Below are 12501 nucleotides of genomic sequence, written 5' to 3' on the forward strand. Positions count from 1 at the left end.
CTGTGAGAAGCGTGGACCAATCAGGTGGGCCTGAACTCAAGTCTAAACTCTGCCACATTCTGCTCAAGTGCCCTTGGGCAAGTTATTTAACTTCTTTAAGCTTTGATTTCCTATTTAAAAAAGTGAAGATAATATTAATCTTGGTTCTGCAGGGTGATTATAGGAAGTAATTGGGACCATTCCAATCCGTTAGCCTCAGGCCTGGTGCAAGGTAAACATCCCACTTAGGATAATGGCTCACACAGGCGGCCGATGGGGGTGACCAGGGTCTAGGCCCAGGTTGGGACAGGAGGCCGGAAGGGCTGGGCCTCAGAAGCAGCAGCCCCCGGGCTGATCTGAGGACAGAACTGAGCAGTGGGGTTTTGTAAAGCCTTTTCTTCATATCCTTGTGTCAGAGCCCACAGAGCCCATCCGTGATGTAAACACATGGGAACTCGCAGGCCCTGCCAGCTGGCTGGTCCTGTCGTGTTTTATGAGACACAAACTCCATGGCCCAGGCCAGCGGGGTGGGAGCACACAGACGCTGCGCTGGCTCCCTGTGACCGCGTTACTCGGCGCTGGGGCTCGGTGACATGGCCCTCAGAGAAGAGGCCCTTTGTGTGGCTTTCTGCTAGCAAGCGCACATCTGCTCCAGCGCTGGAGACGGAGATGGACTGAGGAGAATGGTGCAGCTGTTGAGCATTTGGACGCTACATTGCCAGGAAGGGGGGCAGTTTCACAGCTGGAGCATGAGGTCCAGCGCTTTCCTCAGGAAAACCCATTCCCCCTCAGCCTGCAGAGGGAACACAGAGCCTTGACGAAAGCCAGGGGCTTTTGGATGAGAAAGCTGGTGAAACATCCGGGCTCTGCTGTGCATTAGCCAATGGGGACCAAGGGGTCTTACATTCAGCAAGGAGGGGGGTCTGATCATGACAAATCCCGGTCAACCCTGCCTTTTTCCAGGAATGTGGTGTCTGCCAGCCACTGGCCCTGGAAAGTGTCCTGGGACAGGCTAGGCATCACTTGACTGGGCCAGCTAGGCCACTGGGGGCCAGGGCCTGCCTGTTTCTCTCCCAGCATTGGGGGCCTGGAGGGGCTCAGGAGCTGGGCTGGAAGACATGGCGACCCTCCACTTTCTCTGCGATCTGGTCAGCTATAAGAAAGTGTAACCCAAGCCACTTCCATCTAGAAGTCCCCAGAGAAAGCCGAGGTTTTCTGCTCCCGCAAAGGGCTCTGGGAGCCCCAGGGCACAATGACAGCAAAGCCTTAGGAGGCACTGAGTCTGTGCAGGAGCTGTGGTGAGCACTTTCCACGACTAACTCTCCTGATCCTCTCAATAGGCCTGTGAGCTCCCTACATTCTTACACCTTTTCAAGAGGGAAAAACAAGAAAATTGTCACTTTCCTGGTAAATGTTCAGGATGTGCGCAGGGGCATGCAGCTCCTGAGGTTCTGCAAGTGTCTGCAGTAGGTTCCTCTATGAGAGAATGTTCTGGAAGGACGGTCCCAGGCCCCAGAGGAGTGAAGCGCTCACTTGGTGGCCCTTGACAAGGCTTTCAGTGTCTTTCCAGTCTCTGGGGCGTACTTTCTCCATCCAGGAGGTCTGAGGCCGCCTGTGGGCTGTCTGTGGGAGCTGTCGGCCACAGCTGTGTGTTCACTGGCCTTCTTCCTCACGGCCCAGGGCCCAGCTGTACAGAGTTTGGGTGCCAGGATGGGCCACACAGCTCGGCCCGGGCCTTGGTTTGTTTTCTGAATCTGGGTGTCCCGATTAGGAGGATTAAAGAGAAATCACATTCTTAAATTTTCAAATTGAAATGAAAATATACAGTGAATCCTTACTCAGCACCACTTGCTCATAACCCTAAGGGTTCATGAAGTGGTTGCCACGTGCCAGCTGCTGTTCTGAACGCTTGCTTTCCGTGTGTTACCGCCTCTGATTCTCACCACACTCCTGTCAGAAAGCGGCCACCAGCGTCATTCCCGTCGCTCAAGTCAGGAGATGTTGAGAAGGCCACAGAAGCGGAGCGACTGCCAGTGTCCACAGCTGGGACGTGGTAGAGACAGAATTTAGACCAGGCACCCCATCCTTGAGCACCACGCTCTGTGATATGCAAATCACACTTGCTCTCAGCATCTCTCGATGCTGAGACAGCAGATTCAGCCTGCAGGGCCCTGGCCTGGGGTTCAAAGAGGAGGTGGAAAGAGAAGTAAGCCAGGCTGACTCCCCACGGAGGCCGTGGTGTGCACAGAATGGCACCTTCTCTTCTAAGCAAGCTTTGCTTCCCAGTGCCCTTGGCTGGCAGGGCATCACCCCCTTGCCCCTTGGGTTTACACGTGTGACCCACGCAGGGGTGGACCACTGCGCGCAGGACCACGGCTGTGAGCAGTTGTGCCTGAACACAGAGGAGTCCTTCGTCTGCCAGTGCTCGGAAGGCTTCCTCATCAACGAGGACCTCAAGACCTGCTCTAGTGAGTCCCCTCCGTGCCTTTCTGTTAGGGATGGGCTGGTGACAGGGGTGGGACATGCGGCCCCTGCAGAGTGGCAGCTCAGGCCTGGTGCCCCCTTCCTCTGCTCCAGAGAGACGTGGGCACTCTGCCCAGGGACCGCATGCTCTCAGGGGTGGTGAGCATGATGGCCGCGTGCTCCCCATCCTCCTGGTCCTGGGCCTCACTGACCAGGCCCTGGGGGCCTCACCTGGGTCTTGGCTCTGCAGGGGCGGATTACTGCCTTCTGAGTGACCCTGGGTGTGAATACGCCTGCGTCAACACGGACAGATCCTTCGCCTGCCAGTGCCCTGAGGGCCACGTGCTCCGCAGCGATGGGAAGACCTGTGCAAGTGAGTCCCCTTGTGTTTGAGGTCCTGGGGCCAGCAGGACATGGCTTGGGTGTCCTGTGGGTGCGAGTGCGGCTCTGCTGCCAACATGGACCTTGTCTGTGCCTGGTATCCTCTCTCTGTGCTGGGCCCAGCCCGTGGGGACACCTGTGACTGTCTCTTAGCCGTTTGAGCCCCTATGGCTGCTTTCCTTCTGCCTCCAAGCTTCCCCGTCACTTCCAGAAACGGCCTTGGCTGTTTCCACAGATGGCCTCACTGCGGCTGTGGAACTGGACAGAGCCCTCGGTCTTACCACACCGCCCTGCCTCTGATGTGGCTTGTCCTCGCCGGAAGTCCTGTTCGATCCGCTTTGCCACCATGGTGGCTTTGAGAGCAAAGCCCTGCAGAGGCGATGAGGCCCTGTGGGAGGAGTGCCTTTCTCAGGGGAGCGGGTTAATTCTTGAGGGAGGGTAGGTGATGGAGAGAACAGGTTGTTGGAAAGCCAAACGTGTCCCCTCTGTCCCTTCCACTCGAACACTCTCTCTCACTGTGTGCTGTTCCACAACAAGACAAATGCAAACGAGGCCCTTGCTTGGTGCTGCTCTGGGGCCTACCAGCCTCTAAAAGCGGGACTTCCTGAACCTGTGTTCTAAGTCAGCCAAACTGCCCTATTCAGTTGCTTGGTTAGTTGGTTAGTTTGAAACAGGGTCTCACTATGTAGTTCAAACTGGCCTTGAACTCACTGGGTAGCCCAGGCCAGCCTTGAACTTTTGGCCATCCTCCTGCCTCAGCCTCCCAAGTGCTGGGATTACAGGTGTGCGCCACCAGGCCCAGCTGGTGTTCAGTTATATAGCAACAAGAAAAGCACAAAGACGCTCTATCCTCTGCCAGCCAGCAGCCTGTTCATGAATAATAAGGTGCCCCCTTGCTGACACCCGCTGGCTGCATGCTGGGCACTGTGCTAAGCACCAGTGCTGTCACAGATGAGGAGACTGCAGCCCTGATTAAGAGACGGAGGTCACCTGCTACTGAGTGAGGGCTCTCACCATGCGACTCCAGTCCTGCAGGTGAAGTGGTCCTGGGACATCTAGAGTCCACTCCCCGGCCCCTGTTGTCTGTCTCTCAGCACATCCCAGCTTGGCAGGGATGCTGCCTGGTGTGTTTCCTTACAGCTGAGCCTAACTCCTGTCTCCACTAAAAAGAAACAGGCAGAAGGTCCCACACCCCTTTGTCCCTCACTCAAGGGTGCTGCCCTGTTTGCTGGCCTGCCTGCCTGTTTCCAAGTAGCCCAGGGGAGGCTGAGGTGGAAGGACTGCTGCAGGTTCAAGGCCAGCCTGGGCTACATAGTGAATTCAAGGCCCCCCTGAACTACATAATGAGACTGTGTCTCAAAAAAAGTAAAAGATAAAGAAAGGAGAAATAGTTGTCGCAGAAATACCTGCGAGAAGGTATTGGGAATGGAGGGAAAGGACCCAGTGTCACCTTCCCTGTCCTGCTGGTCTTTCCCATTACAGGGCCCAGTTCCTTGGCCACTGACACAGCTGTGGCCACAGGTCCCTCTGTCCACCTGGAGTGCTGTGCGTGCACAGGGGCGGATGAGTGACAGCCCCACAGGGTGTGTCTGCCGCGGTGCCACCTGGGAGAAAATGCTTCCCGGGTGGGGCTGGGTGCTTGGGTCCCACGGCTCAGCAGTGTTACGGCTCGGGTGGCTCCCTGCCCAGCTGCCTCCCCTGGAGCCACACCCTGGGCACCGAGGGCGAGAAGAGGGGGGTGTGCCCAGGCGCTCTGCGCTCACTCACCTGCCTGCCGAAGCAGATGCAGGGCTTGTGGGCTTCATTCTCTGTCATCTCTGACGAGTCCTGCCTTTCCTCTGTCCTCTCCTTTGCTGTGAAAATCAGAAACACAGAGATGGTTGCAGGACCTCTAGCGTCTTCACAGAGCTCTCCAGACACACACGGCCCCTTCCTTCAGTTCCCCGCTCCCACCGTCCTAGCGACGCCTTCCTCCCTGTGAAACGCTGCCCAGTTTCTCATTGAAAGCGTGTCTGTCGCCAGTGGCGCAGTGATGTCATGCATATGAGTAAAGGTCCCACAGTGCAAGTAGAAGTGAATTTTGATGCTCCTCTGTGGTCGGGTCGATACGAGAACCGGGGAGATAATCGGTCAGGTTAGAGTTACACTTGGGAACAGGACATGAAAGCTGTTTCCCGGCCGGGACTCTTCCCCTAATTGAAGACTTTCTGTCTGCTCTGGGATGAGTCAGGCTCGAGACCCGGTTCTGTAATAGTGGGCTTTGTTTTCAGTGTGGCCACAGCTAACTAGGGTTGGGATGTAAGTTCCCCAGCCCTAGGCCCGATGACACAGAGCCGGCTGACATGCCTGTCATACTCCCTCCTCCTCCCCCTCCTCTGTAGCCCAGTCCTGGGTCTTCCCTGAAGCTTTTTGTGCTCCAGCCATAGTGAGGAGTCCTCTATTCTCTGAGTAGGCCCCGCACCTCCAGCCTGTCCTGTGTCCTAGGACAGCCTCTCCATCCCCACTGCCTGCGGAAACTCAGTCCGTCTCCAGTGTCGCTCCTGTGGGGAACTTCTTCCCTCCCCACCTGCTGGGTAGCAGTATCTTTCTCCTGCTGCAGGCTCACCTGGGACTTCTGCCTTCTGTCCAACCTGACCTCACTTTGTGGCTCTCTGCACAAATATGGGACATGGCACTGCAAAATATAAAGAACATGAAAATAGGAGCTCAAAGACCAGATTTAAACCTGGGGCTTCTCCCATGGGCGAGGAACTTTTCTTTCTTTGGGTCCAGTTGCTCATCTGTAAACTGGAAATGATCGTTCCTGCCTGTCTCTCAGGGTCCCTGTGCGGCACAGGGAGAGATATCCATCAGAGCTTTGTGTACCTGTAGAGTAATGTTAACTCTTGTTAGGCTCTCATTATGGTCTTCTCTCCCTATCCTCAGACTCTACCACATGGAGGAGCAGCCTAAGGGAGCTCCCTGCCTTGCTGCCTGGAGACCCATGTCCCAGGGCCAGCACTTCTATCCTTGGAGGAGCCCCAGTGTTATGGCTTGTGTTTAGATGTTCCCCCCAAAGCCTCACGTGGTCATAGGTAGGGCTTTTTCAGAGTGGCTGGATCTAGAATGCATGATGCTGGAATTGATTCATGGTGCAATGCTAGATTCAAGGGCACTAGGATTATGGGTGTGAGTGCTACCCACTGTAAGTAGCCTGAATAGGATATAAGGGACAGAAAGAGCTGTAGTTGTCCCTTGCTGTTTTGCTACCTTTTGCCTACCATGAGCTGTTTTTCCTCTGCTATTCCTTTCTGCCATGCCACCCTGCCTTAGAGCCTTAGAGCCTTAGAGCCAGCCAGTTATAGACTAAAGTCTCTACAAACTGTGAGCTAAATAATCCTTTCCCTTTTAAATTTGAGTGTTGGGTATTTTATCTCAGCATTGATAGAAAAGTAACCAAGACAGAATTTGGTACCAAGACAGAATTTGGTACCAAGAGTGGGGTCATTGCTGTGACTGAATCTGACTATGTGGCTCAGAAGCTTTTGGGACTGGCTTTGGTGAGAGTTTGGAGAGCTTTGGAGATGCTAACTGAAAAAGTAGAGCTACCTGATGCTGTACTTGATCAGAGATTCTGGTCAGAGCTCAGAAGACCAGAAGGCTGACAGAAATTCTGCCAGTAAAACCAGGTCTGGAGATTTCTGCTGGGAAGAAGGACTACACTGGCTGTTGGGCTCCAGATGATGTGTATTTTGCCTTGGCAGAAAGTTTGTCTGCATTTTACATCTGTCCAGAGACTTCACTTGAGACTGAGATTAAGGGCAGCAGACTAATTTGCCAGAAGAAATTTCAAGGCAGTCCAATGTTGAGGCAGTGGCATGGCTACTGTTGGGTCTTTTAGCCAGATTTATATTGAAAATCAAGAGCAAAGAGCCCAGTAGAATGATTAAAAACATTGTGAGTTTGGCCAAAAAGGATGCTCCAGTAAAGTTGAGGCCTACGAAGATGGAACAGAGGAGAAGTTCATCATTGAAGAGATTAGCAAGGAAAAGCTAAGTATTTCAGAAGAGGACAACAGAAAAGATGGCCTGAGGACATCACAAGAACCAGCAGGACTCCAGCTTTTGCAGCCTCAGAGTTGCAAAGGTGAAAGAATTTGCTTTGAGATAAAAGCCCCAGAGCACCATGTTCCAGAATGGCGGTGGCCTACAGAATTTGTTTCTTGAGATTGGGTTCAGGGTGCTCAGTGATCCAGGCACTAAACCTCTACAGCCAAAAGAGGAGAAAGCCTGGCTACTGCTCCAGCTGGTGGCAGACCTTGGCATCATCCATGTAGTGCTGGTTTTAGGTGCATGCAGAATACAAGAGTTGTGGGATCAGAAAGGCTTCCACCCAGATCTCAAAAGAAGACCTGGGAGGCCAGTTAGTATGCTCCTGAGAGGGCAGTGTGTGAAACTGAGTGTGAAGCCAAAGGTGCAGTGGAGACGCCAAAAGTTTGGAGAAGCCAGGAATGTGTATTGTCTGAGGAAAAATGCAAGGAGGAAGCAGAGCCAGCCCAACAGAGAAGCCATGGGCACTACAACAACTGGCAGTGCCATAGTGGTTGAGCCACTCAACTGCTTTGGAGTGCACAACTTGCCACAGATGCAGGGATGCTGGAAGTGGAACTGTGGGATTTAATGTTTGCTCTGTTGGATTTTGGTCTTGCTTTGTTCCCATTCCTTGCTATCCCCATTTGTAACTTTTGGAAAGGAGATGTGTGTCATATGCCATTGAATGTTGGAAGTATTTAACTTCCTTTTCATTTGTGCAATGGCTTGCTGCTAAGAGTTTGCCTTAAATCTCAGTGGAAACTTTGGACTTGGACTTTTTAGCAATGCTGAAACTGTTAAGACTTTGGCAACTCTTGGAGTGGACTAAATGCCTTTTGCATAAAGGGATATGTATGAGTCTTTGGGGGGCTAGGGGCAAAATGTTATGGCTTATGTTTAAATGGCCCCCAAAACCTCATACAGTCATAGCTGGGGCATTTTTGGAGGTAGCTAGATCTACAGTGTGTGATGCTGGGATTGATTCGGGGTGCAATGCTAGATTCAAGGGCACTAGGATTAAGGGTGCGAGTGCTACCGGCTGTAAGTAGCCTGGATAGGATATAAGGGATAGAAAGAGCTGTGGTTGTCCCTTGTTGTTTTGCTACCTTTTGCCTGCCATGAGCTGTTTTTTCCTTTGCTGTGCTTTTCTGCCATGCCTCCCTGCCTTAGAGTCAGCTGATTATGGACTGAAACCTCTACAAACTCTGAGCTAAATAAACCTTTCCTCTTTTAATTTTGGGTGTTGGGTATTTTGTCTCAACAATGAGAGAAAAGTAACTTAGACACTTAGGGGCACACCACCTGGGAGCGGACAGACCCAGGAGCCCCAGGGCTGACCTAGGGAAGACCTCCCTTCTTCCAGGGCAGGGAGGACACCATCAGGCCTGTGTCACAAACCTTAGTACCAAACCTGGAATCCAGTTGACCATGCTTCCAGTTCAGCTACCACAGGCCGATCCATCTGCAAAGGCTTGTTCAGGCTTGAAGTCCCTGACTTGGCTTCCCAGGCTGAAGCCTCCCTGAGCAAGCTTGGCAGAGTGTTTTGGTCTGCTTGGGCTGCCATGACAAAATACTATAGATGGGGTGTTGTTTTATAACCACAGAAATCTGTTTCTCAGTCCTGGAGGCTGGAAGTCTGAGATCAGGTGCCAGATGAGGATGTCAGGTTCTGGTGAGGCCTTTGCTCCTGGCTTGCGGACAGCCAGCATCTCTGGCTGTGTTCTCACATAGCAAGGAAGAGAGAGTGAGAGAGCAAGAGTACAAAGACAGAGCACAAGCCCCCCAGGGTCTCTTATAAGGGCACTAGTCCTGTTGGATCAGGGCCCCACCCTCATGACCTCATCTAAACCTAATTACCACCAAATACCATAATACCATATATAGGGGTTAGGGCATCAGTTAGGAATTTGGGGCCTGAGGGACATGATTCAGTGAGTAACAGGGAGTACGGGAAGAGAAGACCACTTGTGGGACAGAAGGAGCAGTAGAAAGCTTCCTTTGTTTCTGTGCAAGGGAGGGAGGAAAAGGATACCCCCAAGCTGCCCTGGGGGTCAGTGGCAGAGCCAGGACTACAACCCAGGTCCCTGGCTTCGGATCTTTTGCTCAGTGCAAGAGATCTGAAAAAAGTACATCTCAGCTCAGCTGCTGCTTGGTTTGTGAGGAACAAGCTCAGACAGATGAGCAGAGGACCAGCTGCTCCCAGTTTGATGGTTAAAGAAAAAGCCAGGGGCCAGAGATATAGCTCAGCAGTGTAAGCGCCTGCCTGGCAAGGGCAAGGTCATGAGTTCGATTCCCGGTACCAAAAAAAAAAAAAAAAAGAAAAAGGAAAAGCCAGGACACCATCTTATGCTGTCTGCCAGCCTTTGGTTACCTTCTCCCTCTAAGGTCAGGATGGCCTTAGTAACTCACATGGAGCCCCAGATCCAGGCTGACCGTCATTGCCACAGAGCTGGTGCCCCACAGCTGCTGCCACACAGACATGTGACTCACCAGATGTGTAATCCAGATGTGGGAGGCACAGCCTGTGTCAGCTGCAGGGACCCCAAAACCTGGGCTATGTCCTGAAACTTCTAATCATCCCAACCACCAATTGCAGAGCCAGCTCATAATGAGCATTTAATTAAATTGGGGAAAGGATGAAAATCCCTTCTTTGAGTAGAGTCTGCTTTCTCCTCGCTTCCTGAGACTTTTCCCGGGCCTCAGGTGGGCCATGTGACCATGGTCCCTAACCCAGACTGTCACACTCTGGATTGGAGTCTCTGTGCTTCCTTAGGCTCTGGGGTTGTTCCTTCTTATTCTCTGCAAGTAGTTATGGGCACCTTGGCGTGTTGGCACTGGGGGTCCTGGGATCACACAATATCAGTGTCTGCACTGATGAACTCTAAATTTCTCCAGGAAGCAGGGTGTTAAAGGTGTACTGTCCACTCTGTCAGAGCAGCATATGTCAGGGGGGCCGCCTCATCGTAGGGAGCTGTTTAGTCTGACACTAGGGGCTGAGTCTGGGAAGCAAGTCAGCTGGAGCGGAAGATCATCCCAGGCCTCAGGGCCGACACAGATAGGCCCAGGGTCCAGGCAGCAGCCACAGGGAGCTGGGCCTTCTGAGTCCTGAATCTTGAGTACTGATGGCCGGAGGGAGCCCGGGGAGCAGGAGGGCCGTGTCGCCCAGCTGCTGAGAGCTACAGCAAGCTTTCTGGAGGCCACCCCCACTCTCAGCAAGCTTTTAGGTAGCCTCGGAGCACCTGCCAGCTGACCAAGCAGACCTGATGAGCCAGGACGGCTGGGAGGTGTGCAGCCGGGCCAGGAAACACCGAGGAGACAGGTTCACGATGGACTCTGCCTCTGCCCCGAGACAGCCAAGACAAGTCGTGTCTGCAGGTCATTAAGGGACCTTGAAAAAGTCACTACTCCTCCCTGAGAAGAGGTGGGACTAGTGCATCTCTGAGGTATTTTCTAGCCCCCAAATACAATTGTACCTGGCACAGGGTAAGTGCTCCGTAACATGTGCTGCTGGAGTCACCTGGCATTGGGGTGTCCCCTGTCTTCAAGCTGGAGGTCCCTGTGCAGTGAGTCAGGGACAGTGCCATCATCACCTGCTGAGAAACCGCTGAGCCCTTCCCTTCAGAGAGTGTATTTGGCCCTGGGGAGAAGCTGACTGCAGCTTGGTTTCCAGACATGGTTGGTAGAAAGAACTAGAGCCAGCAGTCAGGAAGGTGTCCCAGGGCACTTTTGGCAATCTGTCATTTGCCGTGTGACTCTTTGAATGTAGAAGTGACCCAGCACATCCCCACCAGGCAGAAAGTGGGCACTGTGTGGAACAAATGTGAGCAATGGGTTCTATTCCACAAGGCTAGTGTGTGGGAGAGTGAGGCACCCAGGCGACCGCAAGCATCCAACCAGAAACATCTGCACAAGGCCCTATAATGCGGCCTTAATTACCTTGGGTTCTGGGTAGAAAACTGAGGAACTGTTTCCTTGGCGTGGCTAGCTCTTTGCAGGGTGCTGTTACATGCCAGGCATTACCATGGTGCTGGGGATGGAGAGAAGCAGCCTCGTGGCCTTCACAGTTCACTTACTCACAGCCTTACAGGGAGGGAACACAGGTTCCCCCAAAGTCACAACAGTGAGTACTCAACTACAGCCTGATGCTACCCAAAGGCCAGGAACTTGGTGCTTGGAGACTGAGCTGGGAGGCCAGAGAAGACTCCTGAGTGGTGAGAGGAGGAAAAGTAAGGGGTACCACCAGGGAGCACGGGAGGAAGAGGGGAAGCTTCCAAGGAGCAGGGGGCATGCACAGCCCTAGAGCCCTGGAGAGCAGGGGACATGAGGCTGAGGGCAGCTGGCATGAGCCTTGGCAAGATTTCCAGACTCATGAAGGACTGCAGGCAGAGGGAGGGGTGACGAGTGCAGATTTCCTTTATGCAGACAGGCCTGTGGCCCCTGAAGGGAGGACTGACTAGAGGGCCCCAGAGTGAGATGTGGAGTCTGGGTAATGGTCAGTGTGGCAACTCACAAGAAAGATGAGGGTGTCTGGTTGGTGACATCAGAGCTGGAAACTCTGGGGTACTTGGGAAGGTCTCTGTGTTAGTTGCCTCTCCATGACTGTGACAAAATCCCTGAGATAAATGTCTTAAAAGGAGGAAACTTTTATGATTCTTTCAGCTCACAGTTTCCAGGGTTTCAGTCCATGGTTGCTTGGTGTGTTGTTTTGGGCCTGTTGGGAGGCTAAGCATCATGGTGGGAGAGTATGGCAGAAGAAAGCTGCTGCTCTCATGGTGGCCAGAAGCCAAGAGAAAGAGAGGAATGGGCAGAGTCCTAATATGCCCTTTAAGGGCATGTCCCCAATGACCTGCTTCCTCCAGGTGACCTCAATTCCTGATTTCCTCCACTGAGCATCAAGCCTGCAACACATTTAAGACCTAAACCATGACAGTCTAAATATAAGGTCTGAGTCCACTGCCAACATCTCGTCTCTGTGGTTCTGTGGAATCAAGCATGGGGCTTTAAAAAGCTGAGCCACAGGCCCCTGGATCAGAAACCAGGACAGAGGCTGACACTGTCAGTGGGGGGAGAGGTTGAAATAAGCTTGTCCTAGTCACTAGGACACAATACCCAACACCCCAGTTGGGACACAATACCCAACACCACAGCTTAAAGGAAGGGAAGTTTATTTTGTTTTTATTTTAAAGAGTAAAAGAAGGATAACATAATAATGGGGGAGGGGCTTACCAAATTACAGATAAAGTGGTAGGAAATTATCAATGGTTATTGTTTTACATATGGTTATCTACAAGATAGTTTCTCAGGAAAACAAATAGACAAATAATAGTGAGTTACAGACAAAAGAGGTAGGAGATTATCAATAGTTGTTGTACTATACTTTGGTATCTTCAAAGTGGCTTCTAAAGAAAATAAATAGAGCTATACATGCATGACCAATTGAATAATCATTAACTATTCTCAATGGTTGTTGTAGGAAACACATAATAATAAACATACATCCATTTATGAAATAAGATAGGAACCATACAAACATTACAGAGTTATGGATAGATTAGCAGGAAAATATCAATGGCTGCTGTAATACGTGGTGGTATCTTCAAAGTGGTTT

General features: G+C 52.1%; 1 protein-coding gene across 1 annotated transcript in view; it reads left to right on the plus strand.

The window, feature by feature from the left end:
* Matn2 (matrilin 2) overlaps window positions 1–12501 on the plus strand; it is a gene marked incomplete at its 5' end in the record, with an annotated part of 113672 nt that overhangs the window by 83516 nt on the left and 17655 nt on the right. Inside the window, 2 exon segments of the mRNA XM_013512824.1 lie at window positions 2328–2447; window positions 2693–2815. Coding sequence (XP_013368278.1) covers window positions 2328–2447; window positions 2693–2815 — 243 coding nt within the window.

Source organism: Chinchilla lanigera, unplaced genomic scaffold, assembly GCF_000276665.1.
Source record: "Chinchilla lanigera isolate Chin_1 unplaced genomic scaffold, ChiLan1.0 scaffold00016, whole genome shotgun sequence".
NCBI classification, from domain to species: Eukaryota; Metazoa; Chordata; class Mammalia; order Rodentia; family Chinchillidae; genus Chinchilla; species Chinchilla lanigera.